Source organism: Nycticebus coucang, chromosome 13 (assembly GCF_027406575.1).
Source record: "Nycticebus coucang isolate mNycCou1 chromosome 13, mNycCou1.pri, whole genome shotgun sequence".
NCBI classification, from domain to species: Eukaryota; Metazoa; Chordata; class Mammalia; order Primates; family Lorisidae; genus Nycticebus; species Nycticebus coucang.
The window spans coordinates 101197517-101215525 of NC_069792.1; the positions used below are offsets into that span (position 1 = coordinate 101197517).

The 18009-nt window shown below is 53.1% G+C and overlaps 1 protein-coding gene across 3 annotated transcripts; it reads right to left on the bottom strand.

The window, feature by feature from the left end:
• Positions 1–3255: 3255 nt before the first annotated feature.
• On the bottom strand, positions 3256–16577 carry JRK (Jrk helix-turn-helix protein). 3 transcript variants are annotated; one of them, XR_008373894.1, is made up of 4 exons: positions 16228–16514; positions 14764–14855; positions 10206–13231; positions 3256–6223 (listed from the first exon to the last, which is right to left on the bottom strand). XR_008373894.1 is itself a non-coding variant. In XM_053559300.1 (3 exons), exon 3 carries the CDS (start codon positions 12832–12834, stop codon positions 11122–11124), a length of 1713 nt encoding a protein of 570 aa, XP_053415275.1. In that variant the 5' UTR covers positions 12835–13231; positions 14764–14855; positions 16525–16577; the 3' UTR covers positions 3256–11121. The 3 variants fall into 3 exon arrangements, 2 of the variants coding, with proteins under 2 accessions (XP_053415275.1, XP_053415274.1); XM_053559300.1 differs by lacking the exon at positions 16228–16514 and adding an exon at positions 16525–16577 and having other exon boundaries at positions 3256–13231; XM_053559299.1 differs by having other exon boundaries at positions 3256–13231.
• Between the last annotated feature and the right edge of the window lie 1432 nt (positions 16578–18009).

The following is an 18009-nucleotide window of genomic DNA, read 5'->3' on the forward strand; positions in this document are numbered from 1 at the left end:
CAGGGAAACCTGGGCAGAAACAGGAAGGGGGAGAGCTATTCTTGGGTTGTGCTCAGTTTCATAGTGAAGGCTGGAGGCTGCAAGGCCTGCCCAGAGCCCTGGGGCTCCTCACCTTGGTTCTAGGGCTGAACTTGGCCTGGTAGTCAGGAGAGGCTCCTAAAGAGAGGAGTGGAAGGGCCCTGTGAAGGCCCTGGCCAGGCACCCTCCTGCCAGGGTGCTTGGGGGGAGGCTGAGCACGGATGCTCTGCTCTAAGACACAAAGGCCACTTCCAAGGAAAAGGAGGCCCAGACACCTGCGAGGTGAGTCAGCCCTTGATGGTGACTGTGCCTGCATCACTGCTGACAAGTCTGCCGGCAGCAGAGGGAGGGAGGAGGAGGGAGAGAGAAGGGGAAGCAGGGAGAGGGAGGGAGGGCAGAAAGAAGCTCCTGAGCTACACTCTCCTGAGCCTGGCTGGGGCACAGGACAGGGGACTTTACTCAGCTGAGGCGCTGGGGAGCCCTCCCAATTATAGCTTTAATCCCATCACAGCAGAGGAGATTCCTACCAGCAGGTCTTGGCAGGTGGCCAGGGTGGAGACAGCCAGGGACCCCACTAGGGCATCCGGTGAAGCTTCCCAGGGGGTGCCCTCTTGGCTGAACCTGAAGGTGACTGGAACCATTTAAGGGGCACAGGAGGAACTTCCCGGGACAGTGTCCCTCCTAGCCCCCGCCCATAGCCCCTGCCCTGCTGTGCCCACCTGGAGTGGCCGTCCCTCCCTGTGCAGGCCTCACACACCAGCTTCATGGCAGCCACAGTGCGCTGGGATGTTAGCTACACTCTCCCTCAGATCATGGGCCCCTCAAGATCCCCAATATCCAGGCCAGAGCCTGGCACACAGCAGGTGTTCAACGAATGTTTGATGCATAGGCCAGTGTAGCCCGTGATGCTGCCCCCATGTGCGGGGGCACTGAGGTAGCCATGTAATAGGGAGCCTCTGCCTGGGCCGCACCTCGCTGTGGGGCTCAGGCTTCAAGTGGCCTGGCATCTTTTGAGGGGCAGCATGAGGATTGCATGTGAGTGCTAGATGGCCAAAAAGTTGTCCACCTGCCCAGAGGGTGCCTGTGTGAATGGAGCCCCAGGGACAGTCCCTTGAGCCATCCAAAAGGTAGGCTGAGCAGTTGCTCCATAGGCTCAGGGAGGGGAGGTGTGGGGCCACACTGCCTGGCCAGTGGTCGAGTGGAAGTCAGCAGGAGGCCGGGGAGGAAGCCCTTCACCTCAGTGGGTCTCCTCGGCTGCGTGTCCCGACTTGCAGCCTTCAGCGACTTGCTTTCCCTTCTGGGTTTGTGCATCATGTCTAAGGTGGGTGCACTTGGCATGACTGAAGGGACATGCCCTGAATGTGGTGCAAGGGCTGTGGAAGGCCTCAGCTGTCCCCAAGAGTGAGGGGAGCCTGGTCCAGCAAGTCCACAGCAGGCTGTCAGTGAGGTGTCGGGTGGATGGACAGATGGCGGGTAGGTGGCTGGGGGCTGGGTGTCTGCGGGGGATGGGGGTGGGTGGGCCAGCTGAGTCACTGCCCTGTGGGGGATCTGCTCTGGGATATTTTCATTTAACCTTAGTGGATTCTTATCTTCTTGGAGGGGACAGGACTTGGGGTGGGGGTGCTGTCCAAGGTCACATACCTGGCAGAGCTGAGACTGGCCAGGTTCTCTGACCACCAGGATTGCGCAGGGAGGCGTGCCAGGCAGAGCCTGTCAGCACATGGGCAGAAGCCTGAAGATGCAGGCTCTGGCCAGCTCTGTATCCTCCACGGACACCCCAGCCCACAGACCCCTAAGCCCATGGCAAACACACACAGGGCCTAGGAGCCCTGGGCCAAAGGGCCAGTTCTCATGCACGACATCCCAGGGCCTACACAGTGTGTCAGGGACACCCAACAAACATGACATGAGGGACAAAGAAGGGGCAGCTGACCCCGTCCAGGTGGCTTCCCAGAGCCCAGGGACTGCACAGTAGGCTCACCTGCTCACTGCTGGGCCTGGAGCTTTGCCCCCACCCTGCTCTTACCTGGGGTCTGTGCCCCAGCTTTCCCTGGCTTTTCCAGGCCTGAATCTACCCCCATGAACTGGGGGTGGGGTCTGGCAGGAGCCTTTGCTGATGGAAAGGCCAAGCAAAAGGCCTTTGTGACCCTGCCCCAGCCTGCATCCTAGCTATGGAGTGAGCCTCTGTGGGGACCCGAAGGCCAGGCCAGGCCTGTCTGCTGCATGTGGGCACCTTTCCCGCTGTGTGGGCACCTTCTGGGCGGCCTCCTCTTCCCCTCCATCCCAGAGCCACAAACCCCACTCACCATCTCAGGTTGGGGTTTTTTATAACTATTTTTTTTTTTTTTTTTTGCTGCAATAAGGTATACATAACATAAAATGCATCCTCTTAACCATTTTAAATGTGCGATTCAACGGTTTTGAATGTGTTCATGGTGTGGTGTAATCTTCTTCATGACCTATTTTCAGAACTGAAGCTATATCCCCTCACCCCAAACACCAACTAGATAACTAGATGCATCCCCCCCGCCCCAGTTCGTGGCCTCTACCTGATGTCTCTGTGACCCCCCCACCCCAGCTCGTGGCCTCTACCTGATATCTCTGTGACCCCCCACCCCAGCTCGTGACCTCTACCTGACATCTCTGTGACCCCCCCGCCCCAGCTCGTGGCCTCTCCCTGATGTCTGTGACCCCCCTGCCCCAGCTCATGACCTGTACCTGATGTCTCTGTGACCCCCCTGCCCCAGCTCGTGACCTCTACCTGATGTCTCTGTGACCCCCCCACCCCAGCTCGTGACCTCAACCTGATGTCTCTGTGACCCCCCACTGCCGCTCATGGCCTCTACCTGGTTCTCTGTGACCCTGCCTGTTGGGAATATTTCATACCTCTGGGATCCTAATGGTCTGTCCTTTCCTGCCTGGCTTCTTTCATTATCACCCCTTGGTTTTCAATACACAAACAGCCTACGGATTAATTTCTACATCTTCAACACAAGCTCAGCCCAGGGATCCTATGGAGAGTGGCTGGGGCCCAGTACCAGCAGCAGGGACAGTTCTGGCTCCAGCTCCGAGCTGCCTGCCGGTGGAGAAGAGAGGAGGGGATGTGGGACAGAGGACAATGGTCCCGGGAGGGTCACAGTGCCTGGTGCAGATTACAAACTAGACAGTGTACAGGATCATCCCTTTAAAGCCTTTAGAGAAGTAACAATGACATTGATCCCATTTATGGATCAGGAAGCCAGGCCTGCCAGCCCATAGCATCATTTAATGTCAGCAAACAAAACGTAACAGTAAGAAAACCCTGGAAGCCCTTGATCACAGCACAAAGTTCAGCAGCCTGGCTTCTCCCGTTGTGGGAGGAGGAACCTACGACTATCACCTGGGCAGGTGGAGTGGCACCCAGGTAACAGGGGGGCCCAGCCAGGCCACCACACACCACAGGCAAGCAGCTAGGGTGGGGCCTGTTGGGACCAGCATCCAGGAGCTGCGGGTGCCCATTCATTCAGGAGCATTTGCTGAACACCTGCTGTAGATAGTCCAGGCCAAGCAGGGACCCAGGGTGACAGGCTTCTGGCTAGGCCCTGTCTAGGAGTCAGATTGCCCAGGCTTTGGGAGGGAGTTTCTGGGATTCTGAGATTTGCTCCTATAATTTCAAGCAGCACAAAGCAAAGGAGTTGCCAGGGTCTGAGTGCACTCCCCAGCAGAGCACCCGGCACTCTGGGCTGCTGCCCCATTCGGTCCTGACCAGGGGATTCCCGAAGGCTGCCTCGGCATCTCTCAGAGCAGGGACACAAGGCTGGAGTAGTAAGGACAGAACCTGGCCCTCAGCCCACCTGCAGACCACGGGAGGACACTGAGTCCGCCACGGGTCCCACAGGCAGAAAGGCTGCCGCACCGACCAAACTGTTTTAACTGCAATAACGTGACGCGGTTTCAATGTCCGTGCTTTGCAAGCTGTGGACAGAGCTCTCCTCTTGCATAGGCAGCCCCCACTGGTAGCCTCTGGGGTGGGCAAGACCCTCTGTGACAGTGCGGGGCTCTGAGGCGGTGTCCTCTGATCCCATGGCAGCTGCAAAGCCTGTGCAAAGGTGGACGGCTCATGGGGCACAGGAGGGTTCTGGAGGTCAGGGCTCTGTGGCCAGGGAGGAGTGGACCTTTTCTGGTTAAGGAAGAGCTATGATGGGGCTGCCAGTCTCAGGAATTTTCTCCTAGACTTCCATGGGCCTCAATATCCAAAAAATTGGTTTGAAGTCAAAAAGACTGAAACTAGAATTTGAAATTTTGATTTTGGAAAATTTGTTAAACATCAAAAGTTTAAAACATTTGCTCAAAGTAATATCACAGTTCATTGTAAACAGTCATTTAGCCAAAATGATTGAATTCAAAGATTTCAAAAAGCAAAAACCTTTATTCTTTGACAGAGAGGAGACTCTTAGACCCAACAAAGACACCATGAGGCAAACCAAACCTGCCTGTCCCACTGGCCCTTTTTTTCTATTTTTTTTTTTTTTGGTAGTTTACTCAAAAGGTAAACAAAAAAATCTCTTACTGTTTATTAATATTACACAAAAATCTTGTTCAAAAGACAAAATTTCATCTTTGCATTTGTGTATTAATGCTAATTTTAATAAAACAGTATAAACAAATCCATCAACCTCAGTGTTGACCAGCAGACTTCCACACACCATTATAAGTTCTTACGGTTTTTCCCCATTCTCTCTGTTTCCCAACTTCCCATCCAGTTTTATCCATTATTCTTTTTATTCCTTCAATTTAAAACAATCCTTGAAAACCTCTCAACTAGGCAGAATTACTTTCCCTTACAAACCACTTCCCCTGCCTTCTTACAACCTTTTTCTAGTTTAACCAAAACCACATCCCACTTTCCTTACGCATTTTGCATAATTATTTCTTCTATCTGGTAGTTTTAATCACATACGTTAATTACAATGTTAACTCTTAGTAATCCTTATTTCAATGAACAAAATCTAGGAAATAAGCAATTTTAGTTATGTACCAGATGTAGAGCCCATGTGAACGGACAAAGCTGTGAAGGTAACGGCAGAAGAATGAATCTCTCCCTGCAGGGCGAGAGGCGGAGCTGGGCTGGGAGGAAAGGCTCAGCGTCTCTCCGAGGCCTCATCACGCTCACTTCCCTGCACCTTGGAATCTAAAGTCTCAAATCTAAAGACATAATTAAGCAAATTAAGCAAATATTAAAAATATCATAGAAGCAAATATTCTGTCACTTTAAAACATTTGGGAGAGAAAGTAAAATCCTGAATGATCGACAGACCCAGCCAAAAATGTCTAAATTAAATTCTGAAGACGTTTCTAGTTTATCAACAATTTAAAAATTTGTCCTATTTACCAAGATTAATAAAGTCAGCAGAACTTGAAAAGCATTTGAACTTATTTACTTAATTTATGAGTACTCCTTTACCCACAAGCCAGTTTGGTACTATGTAGACTATGTAGATACAACATATTAACACATGCATATATGTAAACAAAACAGTTAAGTCTAACTTTATTTCCTGACAAAACTGTAACCTGTTCACATGGCTAAATTTTATTTTCCCCAATGAGTAATCTAATGAAGGCCATAAACCAAAATGCAGCTAAAATGGCTTCCGCTACAGTTTGACTTTAAGATCTCTTCATGCTTTTTTTCCTCTTCAGCCAAATAATTTTGAATTAGTATTACCAAGAACCTAAGTTTTATCTCAACATCACTAGAAAAGTCATCAGATTCAAAGCAGGCAAAAGGAAAAAATAGAACTTTGAAGACTACATATAACTCTTTGGTTGCTCTTTTTCTTCTTTTGATTAGTAACTATTTGAACTCTGAGTTTTCCTGGCCATCGGTTTTTTGTTTTTTTTTAAAGTGCAATAGAATGGGCATAACATGTAGCTGGCTGGAGTCCCAGAAAGCCTGTACGCTTAAACGTTTGAGAACCCCACTGGGCCACTGCAGTGTTACGTCTCCTTCTGGGGAGCTACTTGCAGGTGTTAACTCCATACACAAGAAGCCCAAGCGCCACTTGGCTGCTGCCTCCTGCTGTGTCAGCTTCTGATCACGGGTCTCCCAGAGTGAGAGCCAAGTATAGCAAAGCTGGGGTACAGCAGCTGGACCTTCAAAGTCATGGTCTTTACTCCTGCACTGACTCTCCCAGAAAGAGAACACTGTGGGAACAGAGCAGGGCTGGAAGAAGAGTAAGAGAGGAAGAAAGGGAGGAGAGAGGGAGGCGGTAAGAAGACAAGTCAACTCCACAAATTTTTCATAAATTGTTCACAAGTGCCATTTTCTTTAGGTTCTAGTTTGTGGAGTCTCTTTGTTTAATTATGAATTACTCACTTTAAGGGAGGCTACGAGAGACTCTCGATTTGTTTTAAGAGTTGAAATACTAACTATGAGTGATTGCCATTGTTTTGGTGAGGTTCCATTGCCTCTTTATCCCAACTGAGCACACAAATAAACTAGTCTAAAGGCCTCGCACGGCTTCTGCTGTGACCATCAAAGTCTTTGATCTCCACTGGGCCAAATATTGCTATACAGACCAAGAATACAGACACACAAATCAAAACCAGACCAAACTGAGTGCCTTGAGGGTAAGAGCTTCCAATGTTGCCCTTGTTCTTTGGGATTCTAACCCAACCAACCAGAATGTCCCCAGTGTGGGTCTTGAATCGACAATCCTTAAGTTGAGACCAGAAGACAATTTAAGGTGTAAGCATAAACGTATGTATTCTGAGACAGAGTCTCACTCTGCCGCGGCACCTAGAATGCAGTGCCATCATCATAGTTCAGAGTAACCTCTAACTCCTGGGCACAGCTAGAGTGCAGTGCCATCATCATAGTTCAGTGTAACCCCTAATTCCTGGGCTCAAGTGATCCTCCTGCTCTAGCCCGAAGAGCTGGGACTACAGGCACATGTCACCATGCTCAGCTAGTTTTTTAATTTTTTGTAGAGATGGAGTCTCACCCTTGCTCAGGCTGGTCTTGGACTCCTGACCTCAGGCAATCCTCCCACCTAAGCCTTCCAGAGTACTAGTGCCAGGATTACAGGCATGAGCCACCACACCTGGTCATGTAAGCCCACATTAATTAAGAATGTCTGATCCAGAAGCCGTTTCTTTCCTTAAAAGACAAAGAAAGGCCAAGAGGTTAAAGCACCTCAGAAGAGAAATGGGGGCATTGCAACAAAGGCTCTAGATAACTGATCTTGCTGGACAGGGTTGATAAAAGGGGCCCACCACCTGACAAAGGGCTACAGTACCTCTTACAGAACTCCTGACCCCAAAGTAAACTATGTCGAGACCAACTAGACCTCCCTGCTTTGGACCTCAGTTTCCCTGGCTGTTAAGCAGGCATAACAACCCTGACCTATTTGGGACTGGATAGCCCACAGACATCAAAGGCCTTGAAGGACCTCATGTCTGGCTTCCTTGCCAGGCTGGGTGTGGAGAAGGCTGTGCTGACAGGCTCTCTAAAGGACAGCCCAGCCATGGCCAGTGGGCCTCTTGAGACCGGTGTCGGGTCGGCCATTATACTAATTCAGAGGCTCAGGACCACCTATGGAATTAAAATGAGGCTTCACACTCTCATATAAGAGTGGGACCCAAAGAGGCAGGTAAAGGGGTGTTTCCACTCTTCAGTTCTATCGTTGAGAGCACTGTGTACAGTCCAACAGTGAGTGAGGGCAGAGAGAACACTGAGCTAGCCAATTCAAGCAGGTGCCTGATGGATAGGAACAGGCAGCCTTAGGCCTAGCTCTGCCATGACACACCTGCCCCTCCCTCCCCATCTCATTTCTGAAGAACAGTGAGCCCACCTCATTTCACGTCGTTGTACTACCCTGCAAGAAAGACAACAGAGGGCAGAGCAGAGGAGGCAGAGTCCAGTGCACACCTGCCGCACTCAGAAAGGAGCAGGCACGTGGGATGGGCGCTGGGCCAAGGTTGGGAGGCTGGTGGTTGCCATGACTGCAGCTCCTGACCCTGGGGATGGCCAGGCCTGGCTCTGTAACAGCTTAGCAGGGGGAAGACAAGCAGGGCCTCAGAGGTCCTCTCTCCCCACCCTGCCAGCAGGCAACTGAGCCCAAGGCAGCACCCAAGAACCCAGTCCTGGTCACAAAGTCCTGGAACCCAGGGGAAGGCAGAGGACAGCACAGAAGCCCAGCCCAGTCCCTGCCTCCCAGCTTACCCCTCCTGACTGCCACTCTGCAACCTCCACACCCTGACCCCACACAAGCACATTTATATGCCAGGAAAACTCCAACAAGAGTGCCTGTGAAAGTTTCCTCACCACAGAGCAGCTAAAGTGGGACCCCATATGGGTTTCAGTTTGTCCCAAATTTTGCTACCCTGGGCCACAGCCTGCCAGGAATGGAGACCATCTGCACCTTCTGCACATCCCTGCCTCAAAGCCTGCAGGAAGAGCAGAGGCTGAGTCCTGCTCTGGCACGGAGGATATCGGGGGTCCGCTAAGTCATCCTCAGCATCAACAGATGGGAAGGCCAATGATAGCAAACAGGCCCCTCAGGAAGTGCCCCACAGTCCTAAATGGTGACAGCTGTGGCTGCCTGACCAGTGTACTGGCGATCCCATCTGGTGAGGAAGGTGGCATGTGGTCACCGTCTCCCCAGGGTGGATGGCAGCAAGTGTCCTGCTGCTGGGATACAGGCAGGCACCCTTGGTCTTGGGCGGTCAGAGTGCCACCTAAGATGAGCACAGTAGTCAGAAGCAGCTCCCCTGGTGCGGCGGGAAAAACAACTACGGTACCCTATGACCTCCTACCAGAGCTGGACCTGAGGCTACTGCTTTTGGGGCCACTGTGATAAGACAGAGCGAACATGCAGCCTGATGCTCACAGGTGAAAAAAAGGCACTTAGGTGGGACTATACTCCATTCTCACTCTGTGCTCTGGAAGCAAGTGAAGAGCCGTGGTTCCGCACATCTCCACCCAGCACCTGGCACAGCTGGTTCCATCAGATGTGGTTTAGGAAAAAGACTTTGAGACTAAACCACTCAACGATCTGAACTTCTGAGAAACTGGCTGGAAGTAAAGAACGAAGTACCAGCCTGTCTCTGCAGGGCCTGGGGAGGCAGGTGGAGGACGGAGGTGCTCACCCAGCAGCTGGGCCTGGTAGCTTAGCAAACTCTGGACCCTGCAGAGCACACACCCTACACTCACTCTCAGGAAGACCTCGCAAGCCCAGGGGAGCAGGGAGCTGCATGAAGAGTAGGGCCCAAGTCCTGCCCCCTACAAGAACCTTCACCAGAGACACCCAGCCACAGGAGGCTGCACCCAGGGTCATGCTCCAGGCCCCACTGCACCCCAAGAACACACATCACCCCCACCATGCAGGTGACAAGCATTTATTGATGGGCCCCAACACAGGCAGTACAGGAGCAGGTTGTGGCAGTAAGGGTAGAATCCTGGCCCCACAAGTGTTACAGTCCTATGGGGCTATGTCCCCAGGGGAATCCAGGAAAGCCCTCCAGGAACTCTACCTGCCCTGCCCCACCCTACACACCCTGCTGCTGTGGAAGCCCTGGGCTGGGGGCGTCTAACCTGCAACGTCTCAAACAGCTGTAATTCTGCAGTCGCGGTTACCAGGCCCAGCCATGTGGGTGGGACCCACGGGAGCCAAGAAAGCGGCACAAAGTACATGGATGCCAAGATGCTACCTGGACACGTGGAGGGAGCTGTGTGAGCAGGACCCAAAGGTCAGCAACTGAACCTGTGAAGACCAAACTTGTAAATCTTCACAAGTGCGTTTAAAAGCAAGAAACACACTCCCCCAACATAGGGCTGTCAGCAGCGACCATCCCCTCTGCCTGAAGAGGCTAAAAATTGGAGAAGCTGCTCTCCCTTGGGAACAAAGGTCTCTGGGGGGAAGAGGACAGCAGGACTGGAAACCACTGCTGATTCAGCTCCCATGATGTGAATTTAAGGAGGGATGAAGTTCAAGGGCAAAGCCATGAAGAGATCACAGAAAAACAGACCTATTTCATGCATTCAAAGAGGCTGCCGCTATGGACAGAAGCCTTTGGGACCACAGTGCGGGCAGCATGCAGTAGGGGCAGGGGGTGGAGAAGCCACAGATCCCCAGACACAGACCACCTTGCCCCTCCCACCAGCCTCCATGAAACCACCCACACAGTTTACTAAGTTTACTAACCTGCTCACAAATACTGATGAAATCGAAGCAGCCTGTTTTAACGTCTTCATTGACTTATGTGCAAACCTAAGACTTATTCACGTTAAGGTCTAAGTGAGAAACTCTGGGGAACATGGTCCGTTGGGCTCTCAGCTAAAATACCACCACCACCACGTGGAACCCGAGCCCTCCACTGAAGCTGAGCAGGCCTGGCCAAACATCGCACCTTCTTTTCAGGAAGGAACTCCACCAAGTCGACTCGACACAGGGCCCACTCACATCTTGAGGTCAGAGCCCAAGATAGAATGTGCTGGCAACCAGAGGAATGTTCCGGAGTCATGCTACCGACCAGGGTTGGGACTGAAGGACAGCAGCGTTTGGAGGAGGATGTGCAGCCTGTACAGCAGCTGTGACCTGTGACCACCCCCAGCCACATACTCTCAGGCATAGCGCTGCAGGCCCAGCAGACCGAGCTCTCCACGGGGCAGGCAGTGGGCCCTAGAACTAGGAATACATGGCAGCCTGTCTAGCTGTGGAGGGTACTGCACCCGTCAGCCTGGAGGGCAGCTTTTCTCCTAGACAGACCTACATCTGTGCCCTCTCTGATACAGCAAGGCTCAGCTGGCCAACGTGAGATCAGAATCAATCTAGCCTGATTCCAGCTCCCACGAGGGTGAGACTCTGGTCTGTTTTAGGTTAGGCTGGACCTTTCCAGAATATTTTCCTCACGTTCAGATGATGGGACAGGTGATAAAGTAAAACCTCAATTACCAGAGGCATGCAGGGGGCAGGTGTTCCGAGCAACTTGCAAGTGCCCACAATTCTGTCTCAGTATGCTATCCCACCTCAGGCAGACACCCTGAGCCACACAGCCACACTGCCAGGCAGCACAGAGCTGTAGACACTGGCGGCCAGGGGCAGGCACCAAAGAAAGCCATCAGTCATCTACTGTGGACGAACAGGGCAAAGGAGGACATGCTGAGGCCACAGGCCCACCAGAGCACTCCTGGAGAGCTTCAATTTTGACCACAGCCCTGAGGGCCATGTGCCTCCGCCGCACCTGCCGCTGCCGTCTGAACACGGAGTACAGTGCACGCAGCTGCCCGACCTCCTGCATGGAGAAGCACGGCCGCCCCTCAGCAAAGCGGATGACTGCACCGAAGGACACGGCCGCTTGCTCCCAGGCTGACTCCTCGTCCTCACCAGAGTCTCCCACACTGTCCTGGCTGGCTTTTGTAGCCTGTTCTGGATTCCAAACAGCTCCTGCTGGAGACACGGCAGCAGGGGGCCCCACCACCTCCACCTCCCTTCCTGCTACACCCAACTCTTTTGCTTCGCTTTTACGAAGTCTGTTGCTTGGACAGGAGGGACCCTCCTTCACAAGCTCCAGGATGTGAGCAAAAGTCTTGTTGTCAGGCTTAGCTCCAAAGCAGTCTGCCTCCTCCTCCTCCTCTTCTTCCTCTGACCAGCCTTCAGCAAACAAGACCGCAGGCCACAGCTTCCTCCAGGCTTGTCTGAAGATGTGGCCGGGCACCGAGCTCCAGGCGCAGGCCACATTGAATATGGCATCATTCACGCTGCAGCGCGTGTGCAAGCCCTGGAGAGTGACGGGAGGGTTGATGAAATTCCTCATGAAGTCCCTCCGGATGCCCTGCTCCATGGGGTGCACTAATGAGGTAATGCTAGCAGGCAGGAAGATGGTGAAAATGTTATCAGAAACCAACTCAGATTCCTGCGGATGGGCCCGGGAGTTGTCCAGCAGGAGAAGGGCCTTGCTGTCTTCAGGCAGACCTATGGCTCTCAAGTGCTCTCTCACTGAGGGAACGAAGATATGATGGAACCAATCAGAAAAAATCTCCTTATCCACCCAGGCATTCCCTTGGGCCTTATAAGCAACAGGCAGGTGCTGGATGCCTCTGAAAGCCCTAGGGCCACTACACTTCCCAATGGCCAAGGGCTTGATTCTGTGGGAGCCCGCAGCATTAGCGCACATCAGGACAGCCAGCCTGTCCTTGCTGTGTCTGAGGCTGGGCACGGCCCCACCTTCGGGGCTGGGCTTGGGCAGGCAGCGCCAGAACAGGCCAGTCTCATCAGCACTGTATACCTGCTCAGGGGACAGGCCATGCTCAGCCATCAAGCTCCTGAAAAACCTACAGAACTGCTCAGCCGCCTGGTGGTCAACCACCTGCTTTTCGCCGGACGCATCCAGTTTCTTAATACCATGTCTGGCCTTGAAGCGCCAAAGCCACCCTCCAGAGAATACACAGGGCTCGGTGAGCTGCATCTGCTCGTAGAAGTCCTTGGCCTTCTCAATGAGCATGGGGCCTGACACAGGAACGCCCTCGGAGCGCTTGCCCAGGAACCACTCATACAGCACCCGGTCCAGGTGCTCCAGCTTGGGCGTGTGCAGGGTGCGCCGCTGCTCCAGTGCTTTGTTGGAGTCTGAGTTGGCAAAGAACCTGAGCAGCTGGGCCTTATGGGCCTTGATGTCATACAGCGTGGACATGCCCACGTTGTACTCCTGCATCAGCGCCTTCCGGCTCTCGCCCCTCTCCAGGCGTGTGCAGATGTCAATCTTCTCCTTCAAGGTTAGAACCACCCTCTTCCGCTTCTCCCCCCTGCTCTTCCCGGCAGCCTGAGTGGAGGCCATGAGGAGTGGCTGGTCCCGGGGTCTGCAGGCCCCTTCCCTCTCCAGCTCCCCACTTGTGCCTCTGAGCCTGGGTGCGTGCCCCAGTCCCTCCAGGGCTCCCCCCTCCTCTTGCAGCAACGCCAGCCTCAGCTTTCCAGCATCTTTCAGGCTTCAGCACACTCAGGCCTTGGCTCCTACCAATGAGGTTGGCTGCTGGTCGTCTCTGCAGGGAAAGTGACTGTCAGCCTGCCCTAGACTGCTCTGCAGGGCTGGACCTCTGGCCTTCTCCATGGGCACTGTAGCAGCAGCTCCCTCACACTGGCCGGGATTCGTGTTAATCGAGGACTTGGTGCAACGAGCTACGGGAGCCCTTCTCCAGGGTCCACAACCGTGTCTCCCAGGCACAGCACTTCAGGAACTGAAAAGCAGAGGGGGGGAGAGAAGAACATGACAGAGAGTGCCCGTGACATCCCTGAGTGCTTCTGTGTCACTCTGGACACACCAACACAGGTGTTCTTGGGAAGAGGTTGTCCCCGGAGCTGCCAGCCCAGCATGCTGACGTGCTACTCACACTAGCTCTTCCCAGATTATACCTGGCAAGCTTGGAGTCACTCGCTATGGCTAAAAACTAAAAGTCTCTCATAAGAGCTACCTGGCCTTTCCTGGGGGTCAATGCTAAGGAGAGGCTACTGAGTGAAGCCAGGAAGCCAGTGATGCCGGGCTGGCCCAGAGCAAAGCTCCCAGCTGCCCAGACTGAGTTTCTTGTGACAACTGCTCCTTCTAAAACAGTTGAGCTTTGTAAAGGGCAGTAGGGTGCAGGGAGCAGGAATTGCTCAAGACCATCAGGACCTCTTTTGAAACAACACCCTCAACCCCACAGGAGCAGGGTCCCTAAATCCTCTCTCCAAAAGGCTGCAAACTGCCTCCAGAAAACTAAGCCTTACAACTTTCTCTGGAACAGTAGGCCTCAAACTCCTCCAAGAGCTGGGAAGTGCTGCCAAAGTTGCCAGCTACCACGTGACCCCCATGCCCACATGTGCTCAGGGGTCTCTGGGAGCTGTAGCAAGTGGACAGCACATGACTGCTCCAGGGCTTCTCATACCTCAAGCTCCGAGCGTGCTGGTCTTGAAACCCCAGGCCCTACTGTCCACCTGGTGCCATCCTCACTGTTCAGTGCTCTGTCCACCTGGGCTCTCCAACCAAGACAAGAGCACAGACACTGCTGGACACATACACGCTCTTACACGTGTGTCACTCAGACACATGGAGGTCACAGGAACGGGCCAGTCCAGCACAGGGGCTTCCAAGTATTTTGCTAATTCAGGATGTTTTATGACATTACTAGTTCAGAAGCAAAGGACCAGAACCATCTTACAGCCCACCAGGAGCAAACTATTTTTCCTGAATCAGTTACGTATTTTTTTCAGTAATAAACTTTGCTTTTAAGTTTACACACATAGCTTTGATCAAAGTTAATGAGATAATACAAAGAAAAGTGCTTATACATTAGCCCCATGGCTCTAATCAAATGCATCGTTCTGCTCAAGTTTTTAATCCTTTATCCAGATCGAGAGAATCTGGGTCATCAGGGTCCCTACCAGCAGAACCCTATGCTTTTATGACAGTTTCCCCCAACACACCACATCTCTCTCTGCACTGCCAAGCAGGCTGGCATCCTCACTAGTCCAGGGTAGCCTGTGGAATCTCAGGCCACGTGGGTCACCTGGTAAGACCCTGACGCCCTCTAATCTGTGACAACTGGGGAGGATACTGAGCAGGTCTGCAGCTCTGCTACAGATAGTCCTGCACTTCCCACGAGCTCCCTTCATGACCCTACCTCACGCTTTCTCCACTGTTCTCATCTGGAGGGACATAGATCACCCAGTGTGGCACCAGCAAACTCCATACCCTCAGTCACAGCCCAGGGATGAACAAGCACTCGGTACTCACGGTCTCCAGCTCCCATCCACGGCCCTCCCTCCTGAACCCTTCTCTTGGCTGCTTCTTTCAACTTCACGCAGTGAAGCCAGAGGGCTAGTTACCTGTGAGACATAAAAACATGGCTCTTTCAGACACAACTCAAGAGAAACGAGAAGCTTATTCAAAAATCAGAGAGCTCCAAAGTCAAATTCTAAGCTTGTTACCAGTCAGCTCTGAGTGGGTCCTTCCCCCTTTCTCAGTTTCTTCATCTGCAAAATGCAGGTGCTGGTCCCCTAAGGCCTTACTTTCTATTTACCAATGGTGACTGTGTGGTACATGGATCACTACGAGAGTTTTGAGATAGACTGTTATGGTCCATTGTTTCACTTGCCCAAGACACAGTCGGTAGCATCCTTTCTGAGTCACCTGCGCAAATTTCAACTTGCTTGGATTACTGGTGTTGCTGGGAGGGCTTCATTTGTTTCCATGCGGATTTTACATTTCTTGATCTTTGAGTATCTCAAAACTTTCACAATGACCCACGTATGGGAGCTGCTTGGCACAGCACGTACATAGTGTGATATCACATCTCACTGCAAGGACCAGGTAGGAAATCAAGGCCATAATCCATCCTCAAGAGTTTTAATATAAAACCACCAAAAAAAAAAAAAAAAAAAACCAACTAGGGAAATATGGAATCCCACAGTAACTTTGAGGGGCTGTCTCAGGACTGGGATACCTAGAGAACTTCCTGAGGGGGGCTCCACACCAGATATGCAGCTACTATAGTCATTTCTTGGTGTGTGACACGGTCGTGTGGCCTGAAGACAAAAGATAGCTGAACCCATTATTGTCCTGCTCGCTAACCCAAAAAACTTCCCTTAAAAAAGAAACTCAGGTATGCTTTCCGAAAAAAAATGTCTTAAACAAAAGGGTAACATGGAGAGATTAAGGGGGTTCTCGCCTTGTGCCTTTAAAGGAAGCAGATACTCTGGGACCACCTAAACACGGAATGGGACAAATTGTGCTGTGCGGAAGGCTCAGAAAAAAATAGGGCGAACTAAGGGGACAGAGTTGGGGCAGAAGAGGAGGAGAAGGCCCTCGCCCACAGTCAGACCGGTTCTCATGCCTTAGAACATGCTGAAAGAAACTGAGAAGGCTGGAAGGAACCACCTGCTCAACGCAAAGGTAATTGGGCAATGAAAAATACTCCAAGCAAGAAGGGTCCTGGGGAGGGGGGAAGAGGTGGATTTGAGAGTCTTCGGGGAGAGACGGATGGGGGCGGCAGCATCGGGGTGTGCCTTCCGGGGAAGAGCGCCCAGGAGCCTTTATGGATGTGAGCGGGACTCACAATCTCTAGTCCTTTCGCGGTGGGGGGCAACTGCAGCACGCAGCCCTTTCGGGGTTACCGTGGACAGCCTTGTTTTTAAAGTTTCTGTCCCAGAGACCATGTTTGGGTAGAAACTTGAGTTTGGGGAAAGAACAAAAACGGACCTCAAAAAAGGCGCCAAGTCTCCGTCTGGTTTCTTCCAGGGACAAGGGTGCCTTGGGACCAACCCTCCCAGAAAATGGAAGCCCGAGAGGGGTCTGGGCTGGGGAGTCAAAGCCAGGCACGGCGGTGGGGGAGCTCCAGGGAGGGGCGCCAGGCTGGACCCACCCGGGTCCTCGGCGGGGCTCGGGCCTGGAGCTCGGAGCGGAGAGGGCACCGCTGCCCAGGGCCGGCCCCGTCCGGGCTCCCACGAGCCCCCGCATCCGCACCAGCCGGGCCTGATCACCCCGCTCCCGACTCACCCTTCGGACCCCGAGCGCAGCCGCTGGCCGGAAGTGCCGGCCGCTCTGATCCGCGCCTCTCCCGCCCACTTCCGGGACGCTCTAGGCGGGCTGGAGGACTCGGCGTCTCGGTGGCGTTTGGGGGCTGGAGCCAGCTGGCCCGGAGACCGTGTGGGGACCGGGGGGAGGCGTATGGCCTCTACCTGGGGGCGCTCAGGGCTCTGCTCTCTCCATCTGTAGAATGGGGGTAAGGCGATAGAGTCTCGGTTTGACGAGTAAAAAGCCGAGGAGGCGTTGGGGGTCTTGTGGCCTCAGGGAAGCGTCAGCCTGGAGGACAACACTGGGTTTAGGGACCCCAGCCCCGGACAACTCTGCCTGGGCAGTACCTCAGGGGGAAGGCAGCGACCGCCAAGGCTCACCCGCCTGACCCCCGTTTAGCTAAAGCCGGTGTGTACCCTACTCGGGTGATTGACAGGTGGATACGCCACTCGGGTCATTGACAGGGTGCAATTCACAACTTTCGAGCCCGCGGGACTGGGGCGCCCCCGGGAATCGCGGCGGGACCGAGACCGGCTGAATAGGGGCCCCAAGATATGTCGGCAGCCTAATCCCCGGAACCCGAAACTGTTAACGAGGGAAAACGGACTTTACCGTTAGGAGTAAGGTTCGTGAGATAGGTGAAGATTCTGTTTATCTGGGTGGGCCGAACCTCCCTGGTGTCCATTGGACTGGGCTCCAGGAACTCCAAGGGCACCAATTTGAGAATCCATGAGTCCCTGATGTAAAATGGTGTGGCATTTTCCTATCACCCCCCATCATGCCCTCCACGAGCAATGTGCACGCTGCATGAACAGTGGCAGTGCCCTACTGTGTAGGGGCAAGGACGAGAGGAAAGTCTGTGCCAAGTCTGTGCATGTTCCCTGCAGATGCAATTTATTTTTAACGTTTTCCATCTGTGGTTGGTTGACCCATGGATGCAGAGCCCATGGGTACAGAGGGTGGACTGCACTCACCAGGGGCCTTAAATGGTCAAGTGTAATAAGCCAATGCCATGGTGAAAGCAGGGGACAAGGAAACAACACAAAAGAGACTCTGAAGGCAGAGTAAGGGCCACAGACCATGGTGTGCAGGTGGCTTCCAGAAGCTGGAAAGGCAAGAAAGCAGGTTACCGATCTCCTGGGGCACCAGGAACTAGCCCCACAAGCACCTGAATTTGAGCCCCTTTAGATTAATTGCAGACTTGTGGCCCCCAGAATTATGAGGTAAGAAGTCTATTGTTTTAGGCCACCAGGTTTACGGTAACTTGTTACAACAGCCATGGGAGACTAACACAGATTTTGCTAGCTCATACCGCCTTACTCCAGTCTTCTTTTGGTGCCTGGACCCCCCACCCTTGGTCCTCCTCCTCTCTTGCTGATTCCTTACTGGCTAGGCTCACTCCAGCCCTCTTTTCTGTCACCACTGGGTGGTGATCCTCCAGCATCATCCCTTTAGGTGCTACTTCCA